The 19136-nt window shown below is 44.6% G+C and overlaps 1 protein-coding gene across 1 annotated transcript; it reads left to right on the top strand.

Annotated features, from left to right (window-relative positions):
• Positions 1-10281: 10281 nt before the first annotated feature.
• LOC127299673 (transmembrane 9 superfamily member 1) lies at positions 10282-16694 on the top strand. Its single transcript, XM_051329683.2, has 12 exons — positions 10282-10459; positions 12725-12917; positions 13044-13148; positions 13272-13289; positions 13376-13464; positions 13576-13728; positions 13913-14047; positions 14162-14328; positions 15016-15110; positions 15331-15704; positions 15869-16142; positions 16228-16694. The coding sequence occupies exons 1-12, from the start codon at positions 10337-10339 to the stop codon at positions 16293-16295; spliced, it is 1794 nt and encodes a 597-aa protein (XP_051185643.1). The 5' UTR covers positions 10282-10336; the 3' UTR covers positions 16296-16694.
• Positions 16695-19136: the final 2442 nt, after the last annotated feature.

Raw genomic sequence — 19136 nt, 5'->3', positions numbered from 1 at the left:
ACAAAAGCCGATGAGTTCGGCGCTTCGGGCGCTGCCAACGCGAATGGCAGCGGTGGACGGGAATGGAGCAGCGCTTCCCCTTGGTGAGTCCCTAGGGCTGGTCCTGACGGAGAGTACTGATGGCTCATGATCTCCTGGATCACGCGCAGCGCAACGCGCTCCAACGTATTCACCAGGCTCTCAGAATGGCGGTGCAGCGAATGAGCCACCATGAAGTTGATCTCCTGACGCAGCGACCTGGTGCGTTCTTCGGACGGGGTGGACAGGTCCACTCCATCAAGCGCGCCTTCAGGTGTGAACCCCTTCCATCTGATGCCATGGGAGCGGGTCCTGTGGAAAGAGCCGATTAGGTCGGCTTCGAGGGCAGACTTGATCTCGTCGTACTTCTTCTTGAGCTCGCCAGTGAGATCCCCGTACGTGACCGGAGTTTCTTCTGCCACTTCTGATGAAGATGGTATGGTGTCTTTCGCCATCTCTGATGTGGATGGCGAGATGGTTGTCGTTGAAGATTGTCGTTGAAGATGTGTCCCACCGAGCGTGCCAGAATGTGTTGACGTCAGAAACCCACCGGCGGGCAGTGACTGGCCAACACCGTAGAGCCGGGAACGACTAGGGCTGCGGCTGGCCCCAGTCCCTCAGAGCGACGGCCCGCAAAGCCTCCTGGTCGCGCGCCGATGCGGGTTGCAAGGGCGTGCCACCTGACCTATACCTGGTCAGGAAGGTGTGGATGATGCCTCGCTTAGTTTCCTGCAGGGCACACACGTACACGTTAAATACGAGCCTCGATCGGCTCTCAGGTTGTCCTGTGAATCGGCTCATGGAGCCGATCCACCCATGATTCGTCCAAGGTGGCCGAATATATGGTGGTCCTGCTTGATCAAGATAAAGCGTATGAGATCCACGACGATCTAGGGTTTTCACCGCATAATCGGATCATCCTACTCACGATTGGGCCTCGCGCTCACGCACGGTAAACGTAAGCCAGCCCTAGACAAGGCCTAAAAACCAACACTAGGTTGATCCTCGGAACGTCCTGTCTAGGGGCAGCAAACTACACCCTGCATGCCGCTGGATCCTCCAACCCTTTGTAAGGCCTAACTATTGCAGATATTAAACTAATCCTTGATGAATCAAGGAGCGACCGTAACGAATCAGATCTACTAAATAAAGATCAAGCGGGGTGCCGCCCCTGCACCCATGATGAGGCACAAGGACGGCTAGACGCGCAAGGGTTGCACTACGCGAGCATATGATGCTAAGAACGATGCTAACCCTAACGCGTCTACGATAACTACGTTGCTCGCCATCAAAAAGGCTTCAGTACGAGCAACGCATGAACAACTAGGCAGGCTCGTGCTGCCTAGATCGCGAGATGCGATCTAGGCAGCATGGTGCTTGCCGGAGGAACCCTCGAGACGAAGGAGTTGGCGATGCGCCGAGATTGGTTTGTGTTGAACGTTGGTTGTTGTTTATTCCATAAACCCTAGGTACATATTTATAGTCCAGGGGACTTTCTAATGTGGGCGTGCACTAAACCGTGCACGAGACAAACTCTAATTTCTAAACTAAGATACACGGGCTAGCTAGCCCAAACTTGGTAAATAAGGCCGATTCACATATTTCTTCCACGTACAACTTCACGTCTACCTTGATCGCGGCCCACCTCTGGCTTGGTCAGATTCTGGTGATAACAGTTGCACATCTTAAAACTTGTTTTATGCTCTCTTTTCTTTTTATTTTGTTGAAGGTCTAGCACATATATTTCCTACTTACTTTCTTATGGTCAAAAGTTAAGAGTATAAAAAAGAAACAAAAGAGAGGACAAAGAGTCTTCCAAACAATCTCTATAGGATATTCCCAAGCATGCTTTATGATTCATAATACTTATCATTCATTTTCTTACAATGCTATTTACTATTACGCATGCTTTGTAGAACGTAAGAGTTATCAATTTATGAGTAATGGTACTTATTGTCATTCTTTATTGACTGAATCTTCTAAAACTTTACATGATTACTTAGAAGCTACATAATAAATTCCAAAGTTCATGTTAGTTTTATCACCTTTATGCTTGTGACGAACATATGTTAAGTTTGGGGATGTTGATGCATATAAAACGTGTACATGAACTTTGTTTTTTATTAGAATGAATTCCCACATTTTTGCAACATATATGATCATAATAACACCATGTTTTACATTGATTTACGGGGACTTACCAATGATCCCCTTTATTTGATTTATAACTCCGCATAACAGGAATTTCTTATTTTATGTATTTTATCACTTTCGGATACATATACGGAGTCAGATTAAGTTAGCATTTTTGGAGGGTCATTTTTTCATCGGGAGAAACAACCTGGACCCTGGAAGCACACTTGGAGAGACATGAGGCCCAAAAGAGACCACGTGGCGCACCCATACATGTAGGGCGCTCCACCTAGGCTTTATTAGCCGTCGATCGTCCAAATCGCTTGATTCTTTCGCCCACCGACGTATTTTGACCTAAAACTACTATATATATGGTCCCGAAGAGTTTTCGGGAGGGGAGTGCCACAGAAACACAGAAACACGAAAACAGAGGTTGCATCAGCAAAGATTGGAGGGGGAAACTCCGCCGAAGCCGCCACCGGAGGGATCTCCATCTTCTCCAACGTCTTATTCATCATCACCATGATCAAGGGGGAGTATTTCACCTTTGGATAACGGTTTTGTGGCAGTATCTTGATATATTTCTCTGTTCTTCATAGTTCTTAGTACCATATGAGCTGCCTAACATGAAAGGTCATATTTGTAATCCCTATGTGGTGGATCTTTATTCTATGATGTGATACTATGATATTTTGTTATACCTTGTGTAAGATGTATTGATATATACATATTATGTACCCGTTTTTAAGTATTGGTTTTGATCCAGCTTGTATGGAAGAACGTGTGTGGGGTGATGTGTAGTGTGTTAGATGAAATAGTATGGTTTTAGTGATTGAATAGTGACAACAAATTTCATGATATATTATGGCTTTGTATTTTCTTTTGCTATCTCACTAGGGATAAAGTGAATGCATGTGCTATGTTCATTACGTGACAAAAGTAATGATCTTGTTTGTTCAAGGTAGCATATTTGATATTTAAACATCATGCCAACGTTCTTATAGCTATATTCTGTTAATTCTTAATACAAGATTGCTTGAAGTTATTCCTATATTGTGAAGTGTAAGCCAGATGTATTGCATCATCTCTATGTTAGGACGTGATGCCTATATGAATGTGTATCTTATATATGTTAGAGTTATTGTCTTCGTATCTCATTGATGAATTGTTATCATCCACTACAACTTAAAAGAGAGAATAGTCAAGTGAACCCATGAATCCCATTCCATTTTTAATCATAAGAAACACCTTTCCATCACTTTTATCTTACTTTTTATTTGCAACACTAGTTTAACCCGAAAATACAAAAATACTTTTCTTTCTTATTTGCACTTAAAATCCCAAAACAAACAAACCTTTACCGCTTTTACTTAGTTTATTTCAGTTGTTTAGTAACTTTATTTTAGTTGCTACTTTATTTACTTTTACTTACACGAAACCTTGTGCTTGACAATCACACGCTGGAGTTGGGAAGACAAGGATTTATTTTATTTTGCAGGATGGCTAGAAGAAGGGAGTGAGAGACATCTCTTTACGTCATTCGCCAAGAGTTCGATATAAACCCTCGAGTCACCCTTGTGGGGAAAATATTCTGCTGACACAACACTCTGCACTTGGAGCCCCAATGTTATCATCCACACAGGGTTGCTGCACACCGTCGCCTACCTCTGGCCAAGGGAAATAAATTTCCGCATAGCCACGTTACAGTTTCCCCAGACGTGCAGGGAGATGTCTTGTTGCGCCTTATCCTGCATGCCAACATTAATGCGCGCCACATCACTCGCCTACTTCTGGCGTATAAAATGGGGTGCTTGCTCATCGCCCTTCACACACAACCCTAGCGCCACACATCCACAACCCTATTGCCACCACGGCGCCACCCAACTGTCTCGTCACACGCTCCATGGCTGGTTCAACTGGTCGCGGACGCGGCCGTCGTGGTCGGGTGCCCATACTGTGCACTCGTCGTCGCCCGAGGAAGAGGAGATAGAGTGCCTCTATGACAAGTACTTCGAGTTCGTCGTCCTCATCAACGACTACCCTTTCGACAAGAGGAAGCCCTAGACAAGCTCGCGAAATTTCTCGCCGGCCAGGAATCGGCCGGGGTGAACCTGCGGGAAGCAAGCTGCAACTTTTGCCGGTGGGTGTGGTTAGGGGTGGAGGTGCAGCTCGAGTCACTCTGATGCACCACTTTACTATGGCACAAAAGTTTCATGCAACAATCTACTATATAAAACTATGGTTACTACATAGTTAATTTAACATAATAAGAGAAAACTTAAAAATACAAAAGAAATAGTAGTAAAAAATCATAATGGCTACTCTCTTTTCCTTTGATAATAAACTTGTCCATAATGCACCCACGTTTGATAAAATTATAAAATATACAAATCAGACTTGAAAATTTGTCTAAGAACATCTGGATATGATACATATACTAGGGGCTTTTGGATGATGCCCACATGTGCCCCCAAACACGGGGTACCAATTAGTTGGCGCTGGTTTCCACCGCCATCGGTTCACCCATGAATTGGCGGAAGAAGTGAACGTGATGGCCAAAAAATGGCACGGATATGAAAATTAAGAGTAAATCCAAACGCTCACGGACACCCACACCCATGGTCAACGCCAAAAATTGGCTGGGCGGTGCACGGCGACAATCCAAACAGACCCTAGACCTTGCATAAACCCTAGACACAATTTTCACAAGATTTTATCTACTAGCCCAATTTTCGCAAGTAGAATAGAGAAAAGTTAGGGAATTACCGGCAAGAGGAGTTGAATCTATAGAATTTTTGATTGATCAAGCTCAGAGTACCGGCCACAAGAATAGGCTACCGAAACAGATACTAGGCGAAATAGGAGAACACCTGATCGGAAGAGTTGCACGGTGCCTGCTCGCGTATGCTTGTTGGGGGATCGTTGTGGGCCTACTGCTTGCGCTGCTTACCCCTACGTGGTGCTGTTGGAGTTCTAGTCCAGTCGGTTGGTTGTGCCGCTGCGAATGAGTGCGACTCGTCGTTGCCTCCTCTCCCCCCATTAAAAAATGATCGATCGATCTAACCTAGCCGTGCGAGAGCAGACATTATTTGTGCTTGCATGGGTAGACTGCATGCGGCAGCGAGCTAGTGACAACGGTTTGTTGGGTGCATTGGACATGGACATGGACTCTGATGCACTACATGTGTCCTACCCTAATGCACTAGCCCATATTAGATGGTAATCATCCCTAAATAATTTTTTTTGACCCTGATGCATGTGCATTAAGGTTGGTACATTCAACTCCGCCCTTCTCGTGGAGGTCTTGTTTGACGGACAAGGGAAGATGTACCTCCACACGGTTGGAAGAAGTTCGCCCGCGCCCACAACTTAAAGGTTTGATGCTTGGTGAATTTCCTCTACGAAGGCGACGACGAGATGATCAGGTGTTCGACGACGGGTCTTGCCGTATGCACTACCACATCGACAACTGAGACGACGACAACGAAGAAGGGATGATCACCTGAACCTCTAGTATAGGTTTCTATGCCCTCTCTTGGTGGCTGCCAAGGTTTCCAGATGTTCTTCGTCGGTCATTTCAATGTTTTTTCATGTAAAAGCGACAATACATCTCCAAAATCATGAATAAAGTATTTATTTCGTATTTGAGGGACGTGGCCGGGCACCATGGTGCGGCATCCCTAAACTATCCAACGCTTTTGGCGGTCGCGGTTTGATAAATGGAGATGGTCTTTTAAAAGAATGAGACCAACCCGGTCACTAGCACCCGTTGGTATTTTTATAGAAGAAAACTCCTAAACATCCGTCAACCAAGGTTCGAACCCGGGTGGGCAGCGTGCACTCCCGCACGCCTTGCCACCAGACGGACAATCCCTAAGAGCTCTAAGCTCCCAGGGTTCCCGGCGTCTGTGGTGAATTGAGGTGTCGCTATCATTGGGCCTACAGCCATCGTCGGTTCCTGCTGTGTATACGTGTTTCCTAATAAGCATTTTTGGCCCACTCACGCGGTCAAAGGGAATTGCGAAGGTGCGACCTGGGATACTCCCATCGGCCTCCTCCCCTCCCCTGATCCCCATAATGCCGCTGCCCTGCATCAAGCCAGCACCCCGCGGCCGGCGAATCAGCGGCTGCTTGGTCCCTCCGCCGGTGAGTCCGAGCGCCTCACGCCACCATGTCCTAATGCGGATTCCGGCGGGGCGGACCGCCACAGCCAGCACCCGCACCCGCAGCTAGGGCTTGCTGGCCCATGCTCGAGGCGGACTAGCCCTGGATGTCTAGGTTGCGGAGGCGATGCTGACGGAGCCGAGTCTGGTCGGCCCGGGTCGTATGCGAGGCTGTCCAAGACCGTGCTGCTGCTGGAGCCCCTGATCCTCGCGGAGGCGGGTCCATGCGACATGGACACCGAGGGCTGCTACTCCGCCACCACAGAGACCATCGCCGCCGTGCAGGCCGGCCGCGCAGCACGGTCGTCCAGCCGTTCGCCGGCGTCAGCGGCGACTCGATCCAATTCGCCGCCATGCACGCGACGCTGCACTCCTACCACTTTCTTCTTTCAGGTCATTGGATATTGTCCACTGAGGTTTTTCTCTCTAATTAATTCCCAGGACAACACGATTATTCTACAACAACTATTAGTGTAGCCTGACCCATATAGGGTGTGACAACGAAGTGCTCAGCAAACAGGGAAACTAGAAGAGGATTGTTTGTTCTGCTGTAAATTACTGTGCATCTAATGCCCTTTAAGTTAGTCGCCCTGTGGCTGAAGCTAGAACATCTATGTGCAGTGAAAATTTCATCCCAGCTATGATCCGTAAATTTTTTAAGAAAGTAACTTTTCTTTGCTTTGACAATGATGCTAACTATGCAGCTACGAGATTCATTGATTTAATTTTCTCATATCGCAGTAAGATATTATTCACATGATTTGATTTTCAGCAGTTTAGCTCTGCCTTGAACAATATAGATAGTTCATAAGAGGCTTGCTTTTTTTCCTGTTTGTATGAGATGCGGACAGTGATACCAACTATGCAGATATGTGATTCATCAATTTAATTTTCCATTCAGCATTAATATTTGCAGACTTCAATTTTTGTATTTTCTCTTTCTACAGGTTTTCAAGAATGTTTATTTGAACATTGCTCTCTGAATAATCACACGCCGCTCTGAACATCTGAGTATTCTTGCATGTTAGTGTATTATGCTCCACTTTTGCTCTTAGCTTCTTACTTTCCACTTTGTGATCAAATATAGTTTCTCTCATGCAGATGAACGGGACCAATCTGCTCACCATATCCAATAACTTAGGAAATAAGAGTTTGGTGAAATTTGGATTTTTAGATGAAAAACACCATGTGCTAATCTTTAACATTGAGATCAATTTGCACAAGGAGAAAGAGAGTAAAATAGCACAACTCATGTTGACCTACAATAGCTATTTTCGACACGCGGAAAAATAACTGGAAGGACAACAATGGTAGCAACACCAAGTTTTATATAGCGCAGAATATTCAATATAAGGCCTTGACGGTTGAACGTGTCCTTTTAGCTTATGATAATGTATTAGAATGCTCCAGTGGATTTCATCTCATATGGAAATACAGAAACCCACTCATAAGTTAGTACAAAATATATCTGTCCAGACACGGCTGATGAATGTTATTGCAGGACTTCCTTCTAATCATGTTTTTTTTTAAATAAGAGGATGAAGGTCTAATTTTTATATTAGTATTATAGTTTTGTTCAAAGATTAATTCTTGCACATCCTTCGGTTATGATAATATTGCCGACAGGCGACAGGAAAGATGAATCGCTTCACAAGATTCTCATCTAGAGAAGCTATAGAATCAAGCACATGGCAATCTCCCTGTGGTAGAAGGGAAAACTAACTCACTGCCAAAGTTACACCCTTTGATGCTAAATCAAGCATTTTCAGCTAGGTACTTGAACTTGATATTTGTAGTTTTGTATCCGCAACATTTTTCATGACTTTACTTTCATTTTAATAAAAAATATATTTTTAGATATTTATTACCAAACTCTACATAGGTGTTTCTAAGACAGGAGCATTAAAAAAATTAGCTTCTGTTTTACTTAAGTTTTGGTTGTAGTGGAAGATTAAAACGAATGGAGTCTTCTATGGAGTGATTGACCCTAGGTTGTTATCCGCAGACTATTCCTGTTTTGGTTGTAACTTCTGTTATATTAGAAGATATTTCCTAATATTGACACGTTGCTACTTTTTTTTTCGTTTACTTTACAAAGTTGGCCCTTTCATTTGTTCTCAGGTCGATTGTCCTTTTGAAGGTATCTTTTAGTTGATGAAGCAGTCCAACTGTTGAACTGTCAGTATCTAGCTGTTATAACTCCCTAATATATCTTTTTGGTATCATTTGAGCTTAAAAATTTGTTGGTTTGTATGAACTATAATCTTCTTGGTGTTGTGTATGCCGTTGTTGTCTTGTTAGTTATTTTCACCTTAATAATTGTTATTTTCTATAACCCTTTGTTCATATTTGAAATCCTTCTATAGATTGCGAATAGATGAAGAACCATTCTTTTGCACGAGTCACTGGTACTTCTCAGCAAGGTGATTCTCCTGTTCCATAGTAAGCTTTTAGGTGATATGTATGAATGAAAGGAAAATGGTCCTATTATAGTGCCTATGTTGTTATCATTGTCTTTATTATCTGGTTCAATTGTTTGGATTCATTTACTAGGTGGCAGGTTTATAATTAGTTACCGAAATATGGAGCACCAGCATCTTTTTGTGGGCCTACTGCAGTATTAAAAAGTACTCCATTAAAGAAAGGTTGTTTTTCTTAGACATTAAAGATGCTAGCTACAAATGTGGATGAGTTTGATCACCTTTGTAGTTCTTCTAAAAGAATGTAGGCCACACAAGAAGTGGAGTCTAAAGGCTGCTATCAAGCTCAGGTCTTAATAGTTGGATATGTATATGCGGAAGAGGATATCTACCAACTGCTGAATGCACAAACAGTAGTTAGCACATTGTAATGACTTTTGAAGATTTTCATTTCTTCCTTATTTCAGTAATATAAGCTCATGCGTAATAAATATCCAGCAAGGAATAGGTCAGGTAGCTTATATATGCATATTTCTTAATTTGGCAAAAAGCATGACAATAAGTATGTCCTCAAATTGAGCTGTCATAAAATATTTTTGAAGTTGTTGTTTGCCTTTATTTGTAACAGGTGAAATGCTGCAACGACAGCAAACAAATTAAGGTTGGGCTATTTTGCATCTTGTGTACTCATGCTTTTCACACTATTTTTAGGTGCTCTACCATTCATATTATCAACACACTTTGTTTATTTGTGTGCCTAATCAGGGTAAGTAATTACTTCAGCTAAACTTCAGGATCTTGCAGCACATAGGAGAGGGCACAAGTTCACATAAAAGTATAGATAGTCTAATTCTTCACTCTTATATCTATGCTATTTTGCAATGGTAAGGAAGACAACGACGTGTTTGCTACGTCAGACGATTCATTATTAACGATGGTGCCGATTTCAACCAATCAATATGTTTTTCTTATAGTAACATTTCACATGACACTGCAAATGATTTATCTTATCAATGGTAACATTTTGAAGGTGAATTTATGTATTTTCTATATTTTGAGCGTGTAAGTATCCATGCATAATAATATAAAATGGCATTAGTACTTCTCTCTTTGCGTGTACCACATGAGCTACTCTATTGCCCAAGGAAAGAAAACCTTTTTCAGCGGAACCCAGCAAAAATTCATCGTGAAGCCGAAGGCATACACATCAAACAAAAAGTAGTAGACGCTAATAGCAGAAAATACACATCATGTAAAAAGTAGTAGAGGTTAATAGCAGAAAACAGCGCAGCAGAGCGCGCAAGGTCCTTCTAGTCTGTTCTCTAAATGGAGATGGTCTTGCATTGGTTTCGTAATCTTGGAAAATTTTGTCCAAGCAATTGTGATCCCACTTCCTCCAACTTTTTACTGTTGTACCTGGTGATCACTGATTTGGCCTGACGTTAGACCGATTTCTTCAGTAAATAAAAGTCAACGGTGAATGGATACCATTGATAAATGAGAGACCGTCCAAAACCGCAGTGAAATCGGGTCGTGAGTTTCTCGGCCCAACCGGACCCAACCCAAGCCTACCCTTCCTCCCCAGATCTCGCCGCCGTCGGAATGCTCCCCTCCTCCCGCGGCGGCGGCGGCGGCCGCACCCGCCTCCTCCTCCTCCTCGCGCTCGCCGCCGTCCTCTCCGCCGCTTCACCGCGCCGCGCTTCCGCCTCAGAGTCCGACCACAAGGTACGCTGTGCCCTACCCAAGTCCCGCTCCTCGCCATCTCCCCCTGGATCTAAAACCTTTGTCGCCCCCCTCGGTTGGATCTCTCTAGTTGCCCCTATTCCGCGGCGTCAGATCTGCGCGCCCCTCCGCGCGATCTCGCCGTGGTTTCTCCGGCTGTCGCGTCCCGCTGTTCTAGTTACTAGCGCAGTTCGGTTGTGTCACGCGAGAGTCTTGCTGTTCAACGACGGAGAATCGCTTGGAGGTTGCTCGCGAAGCACGAGTTGATGTGGGACTGTGGGAGTGTAGGAAATGGACATGTTAGGACTCTGGGACGAAAGCTTCATCATAGTTTAGTTTCCGGTGGTCGAAATTATGTTATGTAGGCTCCACGGTTACTGTGTTCCAAGTGGGATGGGTGTATGTGGCGCCTACCCCGAATGGCAGCGATGGAGTGGCACCGGTGAATCCAACGAAGGCATGGGTGCGCTTGGTCGGCGTGATCGAGTCACGCACAATTGACGCCGTACCGGAGCCATGGTTTGAGATCAAGCCATAGCTTCAGATCATGAACGAAATCTCGTCGCTGACCAGGTGAAGGGATCCCACCGGCACACGACTCTGATACTTTGAAGCTCTAGTGTATGTTACCGAGGGAATAATAAAGGCTGCATTGTGGTTTCTACCTTTTCGATTCATGATAGTATTGCTATTTGGTTCATAGGGAGCTGCTAGCAGCTGGTCCTGTCTTGCATACAAATGGTGTGGAGCTTTTCTTGCATACGCATGTGTACATTTGGTGGTTGAGAATAGCAGGTGATAATGTATGAGTGACATAATATCTTTTCAGATTGATCCTTGCATTGGTTTTTTGTTCATTTATTTCTTTGTGGCGGATAATGAATTGATTTGATTTGGGTCACTAGGAGAACTGTCAAATAAATTGTAGTATCATGCTATTTCGAATTTTAGCTTTGAATCTTTGATGCATGTGTCATTACGCTCTACAATTTGGTCAAGTAGATGAAAGTATGGGACATTCAGTTGTCCATGCAACTAGGATAATTATAATAATTCATTAACAACGGTCTTAATCATGGGTGATTCTGAATTGCTGATTCGCGGACTTTGTGCATTCTTATTTGAACATCATTGGAAGTAAATTGCACTACTGAATGGTCGTATATTTATTTTTTTAGAGGGAAGTTGCAAATTGGTTAAAATTTGATCACGGGATAGCTATCACCACAAAGATTGGCTTTTCAAAAATACCACTGCATACCTCATTGTCATTTAGCATGATAACCCATATGTCCGTGAGAATGCTACTCCATGACTCACTGACATGTAGCCTTGAACAACCTAGGTAACCGTGCCATGAAGATGGTCGGATGACTTGGCTTAGGGGTGTGGGGACTGGGGAATAGAAGTGTAGAACCTAGATTAGGCATGGGAGAGGAGGAGAGAAATGAGAATGTCCTGGCCGCCTTGCAGTCCCGGCTGTCATCGCTTCTTCTCCAGGCACAGGGCCACTACGGGAGTAAGATGGGGATGATGATACCTTCCTGCCAATTACGCTGAGGAAGATGAGGATGGCACTGGCCGCCGGACTAGGAGGATACGGTGGCCTGCGCCTGGAGGCCAGCTGCTGGAGGCAACCTTACACTAGGCCTTTCTGAAACCGGACCTTACATGGACCTTTATTAAAGGGGTCACTGTTGCCCAGCCATATCTTCCGTTTATCCAAACTGCATCCCATTATTTTAAATAAAAAAAGAGGGGATACCCAGGGATATGTGTCTCCCTATACCCCTCGCGTCCTAGGCAAGGCTGAGTCTCCCATATCGGTGCTTCAAAGAAGTTAAACATATGTTAGGGAGGTGGAATGGGGGAAATAACGAGATGATGCAGTATTGACTATTCTTAGGACTTGCTTGACTGGAGCATCAGTGGGTGAACTGTCGTAGTTATTATCAAACTTGAGTGCATATATGAAAATTAAGAACATGCTTTCGTAACTTTGCAATTTTTGATGTCACATGTCAGAACCGAGTAATGGCAAATGAAATCCCTTGCTTGTTTCCATACCTTAGCCTTAGCCATGATCAATCCCACCATGCCTAATAAGCACTGCAAATTAGTAATGCTTGCAGATTTACATCATACAGTCGCTTTACTCATTATCTTCAATGTTGTTTTCTTTTCCATATTAGTTATGCTTAATATAATGTGATATGAGCATTTTGTGAGGTTAGTAGTTCTCACCTGCTTTATCTTTCTTTCATGCAGTTCAAAGAGGGAGATTCAGTAACGCTATGGGTGAACAAAGTTGGGCCTTACAATAATCCTCAAGAAACTTACAATTATCACAGCCTTCCATTTTGTCACCCGTCCGAGAACCCTGGACATAAATGGGGCGGTCTTGGAGAGGTCCTGGGCGGAAATGAGCTGATTGATAGTCAGCTTGACATAAAGTTCTTGAGTATGCTCAATTTATCTTCATACCGTCCTTGTCTTTATTTATTTACTATTTTCATGCAGTATGCATTTCTCTCTGTGTATGCATTTGCCTGTCTTACTAATTATAAAAATGTTGTCTTCACTGTAGAAAATGTGGAAAAGCGCTCCATTTGCACACTTGAACTGGATTCCAAAAAGATTCAACAATTTTCTGATGCCATTGAAAGCTCGTACTGGTTTGAATTTTTCATAGGTGCGTGGATCTATACGTGATCTGTTAAATTGTGTTGTATTACCATGATTTGGGCAATTTTTTTTTGTTTCTAACATGTACTTTCTGAACTTTTTTTCATTGCTTGCGGCGTCGTTCATTTAGATGATCTGCCTCTTTGGGGTATGTTTCTACAACTTGATATTTTCTTTGTTATTTTTTCTCGTTTTGTCTTGTGCCTGACAAGAAATTTGTATGTGCGTTGACAGGCTTTGTTGGTGAGACTGACAAAAACAGTGAAAACAAGCACTATCTTTACACCCACAAGAACATTCTTGTCAAATACAATGATAACAGAGTATGTATTTTGCATTGATTATATAAGCGGGTCTGATTTGTTTTCTGTTATTAATTCGGCACATAACTTGGACAGAATTATTTAAGTTATGATCTGATTTGATTTTCGTAGATAATTCATGTCAATCTTACTCAAGAGTCGCCTAAGCTCCTTGAAGCTGCTAAAAAGTTGGACATGACATATTCAGTGAAGTGGGTACCAACTGATGTCTCATTTGCACGCCGTTTTGAAGTTTACCTCGATTATCCTTTCTTTGAACACCAGGTAAATGATGATGATTTTTTTTTTGAAAAAGAAGTGAATATGCACAGCCCTCTGCCTGCTTATATTCTGGGAATAAATTTTCAATTCCAACAATAGGGAGCATCTGAATTATATTCCAGGAAAGATCTTCCATTTTAACTAACCATTGGAAGGTTCTAAATTCTTTCAATTTTTTCATGTTCAGATTCACTGGTTCTCCATTTTCAATTCTTTCATGATGGTTATTTTTCTCACTGGTTTGGTTTCAATGATATTGATGCGAACACTGAGAAATGATTATGCAAAATATGCTCGTGATGATGATGATCTGGAGTCACTGGTGAGCATATGAATTCTGGTGCCTATTTTGTTATGCTTGAATAGTTCAAGAAAATTAATTCTTTCATCCGCTGCCACTCAATTGCTGCCTCAAGTCATGGCTTTGTTTTGATAGGAGAGGGATGTTAATGAGGAATCTGGATGGAAACTTGTCCATGGTGATGTATTTCGTCCTCCTAGAAGCTTGACATTTCTTTCTGCTCTTGTTGGTATCGGCACTCAGCTGGCAGCTCTTATCCTTCTTGTGATTGTATTGGCCATTGTTGGCATGTTATATGTTGGGTATGCTCAAAATCATACATATACTTCTCACCTCCTTTCACATGCATAACACTAATCTTACCCTTCACTATTGCAATCACACTTGTTCAAGATAATCTTCACTATTTTGTCTTTTGCTCCTCCTTTAGCATCTAAAAACCCGCATTCAGTGTTCTGGACTACTCCACAGAAACATAGAATAAAGTACTCACTGAAGTATTAGTGTGCATCGTCAGGCATCTGATAGTGGGAGGATTTCTTGTCCTTGCTTTTCACTTAACTTCAGAATAGCGATTAACGCTAGTTAAGTATTTATTATTTTATACAACCAAATAAGCGCTGAAAGTTATTTTTTGGGCCTGTGGCAGCACGTAAGTGTTGTAAATGGTTTGATCTTCAGTAAAAGGTAAAATTCAAGTTTAAGTTAGGATGCTAAGATAACTGAGGACATGAGTGTTAGAACTGGTCCTGTATAAAGGATATGCTAATGGATCCAAAACGTTTTACTAATTGGAGTGGCAGTATTATGTTGTTGCAATGCGCAAATCCCATGGAGGTAGGGTACAAAAAAACTAATAGTCTAAAATTTTGAAAACCCGTGTGTTCCAAAAGAACTTAATTGTCTTAGCACGGCGTGTGGTTCTTCCATACATGTTTGAGCATGCAATTCCTTTTCTCTAACTTAACATGCCGTGTTATGTTTCTCAGGCGAGGGGCTATCATCACAACCTTCATTGTGTGCTATGCTCTTACATCTTTCATTTCTGGATATGTTAGTGCTGGTCTCTACTCGAGGAATGGTGGTATGGTTCGCTTCTTGACAAGTTGCATGGATTGTATTTTCTTAGACTATTATAGTACCTCTTTGAACAGTTCGGCTTTCTTCTGAATGTTTCTTTCTTTCTTTCTAGTTTCATCATGTTGTCATACTCTTTTGTCAAAAATGCTTGAGTTTATGTATATCTAATGGATTTTCACTTACGACTTCCTGTTTATTGAACGCATTACTTGGTTACATGGCAGGTAAAAACTGGATAAAGGCTATGATCCTTACAGCATCCCTCTTTCCGTTCTTGCACTTCACAATTGGCTTTGCACTGAATACAATTGCAATCTTCTATGGATCATTAGCAGCAATACCATTTGGTACAATGGTTGTCATGTTTGTCCTTTGGGCTTTCATCTCTTTTCCCCTGGTGCTTTTGGGTACGGTCGTTGGTAGAAACTGGAGTGGGGCTCCTAACAATCCCTGCCGAGTAAAGACTATTCCACGCCCTATTCCTGAGAGGAAGTGGTACCTTACACCTTCTGTCATCTCATTGATGGGTGGGCTTCTTCCCTTTGGTAGCATCTTCATTGAGATGTACTTTGTGTTCACATCATTCTGGAACTACAAGGTAAACTAGGAGATCATTTTTGACATTTTGCACTAAATACTGCTTTTTAATAATTGAAATCATGTATAGCCACATATTATAGTATGGAAGTGGTACTATTATCCTTGCACTTAATTTTCATTATATGAGCATCTGATTATGCATTGTTCTTGTGTTCTTGGCAGGTGTATTATGTCTACGGCTTCATGTTGCTAGTCTTTGTCATTCTTCTGATAGTTACAATCTGTGTCACGATTGTTGGTACTTATTTCTTGCTGAACGCCGAGAACTACCATTGGCAATGGACTTCATTTTTCTCTGCTGCATCTACAGCGCTATATGTGTATCTGTACTCCATCTACTACTATCATGTGAAGACAAAGATGTCTGGCTTTTTCCAGACAAGTTTCTACTTTGGCTACACAATGATGTTCTGTCTTGGTCTAGGCATACTTTGCGGTAATTTCTTGTTACTACTAAATGACTGGTGCATTGCTCTATTTACCATCAGTTTGATGTCCTGACATTTATTTTGGTGACTCAGGTGCTATTGGCTATCTAGGGTCAACTCTTTTTGTGAGGAGAATCTACAGAAACATCAAATGTGATTAAATTCCCGCTGCATATGGATGGAGGGAGTGGTATCAGATCAAATATGTCATTGCAGGGGAAATGAGGCTTCCAAAATGGATAAATGCTAGTTCCTGATTAGGGTTTCAGATCTACTCAGTAGGTTGTGATCCCTTTGCTGACTCAGTCAAACCCCTTCCTTTTGCCTACTCATTTCTTCCCTGGAGCTGCTCTCATAGTGTATACATCTGTGGTAGCTGAGGAGTTTAGCGGAAGTGCTGGTGCACTTAGGTTCTTATATTTTTTTTCGTTTTTCTGCAGTTCTTTTTGAAACAGAAGTAGGAAGTGAGCATCCATGCGGCTCTGTCTAGACTTCCCGTGCTGAATTGTTGCATCCAATTTAAGGATGACAGTTTAACAGATTATCATGTACCACGTTCAGATCTGTGTGTTTATAAATATGGGTTTTTGATATAGTATCTGAGATGTTCGATTTTCTGCCATCTGGAGTTCTGGTGCCAGAGTTCTTTGAAGAAAAACTGTGAAATGCTTATACAACTGTCAAACTTGTCGAGGAGGTGCAATATACTACCTCTGGTTGGTTTTAATTGACGCGGGAGTGTGTCTACTTATAGGCTATTGTTGTGTTATCTCCGTGTCGATCTTTTCCGATCAGAGGGAGTAATACTCAAACTTGTTAAACGGGTTGTTGTCCTAGTTACTGGTGATGTGCAGTATATAGTACTCGAACTTGTTAAAGGGGTTGCTGTCTTGTTATTGGCGACGAGCTTCTTGTGCGCACGTACAAGTTGCTGCTTGGGACCTCTGTGGTGTCAGTGCCTCTGCGCGCACCAACACCCTTTGCCGTACCGTGTGCGCCCTCAGCCCGCCTCTTAGTGCTATGAGGGCATCTCCAACCGGGCGACCCAAACGGACGCCGCTCCGTCCGTTTTAGACCGTTTGGGTGGCCGAACAGATACCCGGACAGCGGCCCGCGTCCGCGTGTTCGTTTGGGTCGCAGACAGCGGCCCGCGTCCGCGTGTCCGTTTGGGTCGCACGCTGCGCCCAACGCGCGGACGTAGCGCAAAATCGAAAAAACCAAAAACAAAATGAAAATGAAAATTTAAACTATATTTGATTAAACATATGCCCTATTTTGGGCAAATAACTAACAAAAGAGGCCCCTCTATATGGGTTTTAAATTTAAAAACCCTAAGCTAGGGTTTGGTCGCCGCGGTGGCCGCCGGTGCGCCGCCTAGGCCGTGTGGGCGTCGTCAGCGTCGACGACGTCCCCGGGCGGCGAGGCACTGTTGTGGCTCGATCGCGCCGGGACTCCGGCCACGGAGACCACAGGCCTCCTCCCAGGCCGAGTGGGGGTCCGGAGCCACCCGAGGTAGCGGCGGCGCATGGAGCGCCGCCTCCTCCCCGAGGCGCTCTCTCCCCGCCGTGCGCGCGGCGCACAGCCTTCGGCGCCGCTCCTCCTCCGCGCGCGGCGCCGAGACTCTGCCGCCGCTGCTCCTCCGCGCGGCGCTCGGCCTCCTCTCCGCCGCGCCGCTTCCTCCTCCTCCCGTCGCGCCCGGCGGGCCCTGGGCGTACAGCCTCCTGTGCCTCGGCTTCCTCCACCGCCTTCCGGGCCGCTTCCTCCATCTGGAGGTTCGAATGGCCGCCCGGAGGTGCGGCCATTTCTCGTCCTCCTCCGCCGCCGAGATGAGCAGCGCGGCGCGGAAGTCGGGGTCCTCCTGAGGACTCGGGCTTGGGCTCGAGCAGCGGCGGCGGCGGTTGCGGCAATGCCGCGCCGCCGCGGCGGCCTCTCCGATGTGGAGGCCGCCGCGGTTCCCGCCGTCCCGCAGCGCCGACGGCGGACGCCGGCTGCTGCTCGCCTCGTCGTCGTTGGCTCCGGGAGCGAACACTCGCTTCGGGGCCATGGCGGCGGTTTCGCTACGGGAGTGGAGTGGGGACTGGAGTGGATGGCCAGATCCCCTCCAGTCCCCATTTAATAGGCTTCCGGGTCACCGACAGGTGGTCCCAAGGGAGACGAGGCGACAAGCGCCCGGACGCGAGCGGACGCCGCGTGCCATCTGCGGCCACGCAAACCTAGCCCAGATTTGGGCCGGGTTTGCGTCGTTCCGGATGCCGCGGCCGTCCGCTTTTACGGTGCGTCCCCGCGTTGGGCCGGGATTTTGTCCGCCTCGACCCATCCTAACGCGCGGGCGCGGGATGGGTCGCCGCGGGATGGGTCGCCGCGTTGGAGATGCCCTGACTACCTCTTGCCACAAACAACACAATTGCCCTCGGCCCATGCCTTGGTGCTATGACTACCTCTTGTCACAACAACACAATCGAATCTAAAAGCAGCATGCCATCCTACTATCTCGGCTCTCGCCATGGCCTTAACAATGGCGGTAACGGTGACCTTTGGCCACAACAACACAATCGTGTTTCGGAGCAACCAAATCGTCCAATTGTCGGTGTCCTCTTTAACATCACCGCGATCGGCGTCACAACCGTTAAGGAGGGCTGTTGCGGCTATTTGCAACTCCTCGTCGAAGATTGTCGCCTTGCGTTCTTTGTTGCCACCGATATGGGCTGGCCCTGGGACATGCCTTCTGAGCTTGTAATTGCCTTGTTGTTTTGGTGTGTGTCACTCTCTTCTTAGACTACCTTCTCAATGGAACTATACTTTTGACGTCATTTTACCGCCCATCATCTAATATATTGATTATCATGTATGTTGATGCGGATACGTTTATCATGGTCATGTAATCGAAGAAAAACATAATATTTTTGCCATCCTTCTATGTATGTATTATCCACAAGTTGATGTTATGATGATAGTACCATGGATTAGATATGTAATGCAAGAAACATGTAAGTTCTCCTAAT

This window comes from Lolium perenne, chromosome 5, assembly GCF_019359855.2.
Source record: "Lolium perenne isolate Kyuss_39 chromosome 5, Kyuss_2.0, whole genome shotgun sequence".
NCBI classification, from domain to species: Eukaryota; Viridiplantae; Streptophyta; class Magnoliopsida; order Poales; family Poaceae; genus Lolium; species Lolium perenne.
This window is presented reverse-complemented; position numbering and strand designations above follow the sequence as displayed.

Bases quoted from the DNA above. Each gene is read 5' to 3' on its own strand.
- LOC127299673 (XM_051329683.2), top strand. From the start codon at position 10,337: ATGCTCCCCTCCTCCCGCGGCGGCGGCGGCGGCCGCACCCGCCTCCTC. The intron at 12,918-13,043 runs GTATGCTCAATT...TCTTCACTGTAG, and splicing joins GCTTGACATAAAGTTCTTGA to AAAATGTGGAAAAGCGCTCC. The intron at 15,705-15,868 runs GTAAACTAGGAG...TGTTCTTGGCAG, and splicing joins CATCATTCTGGAACTACAAG to GTGTATTATGTCTACGGCTT.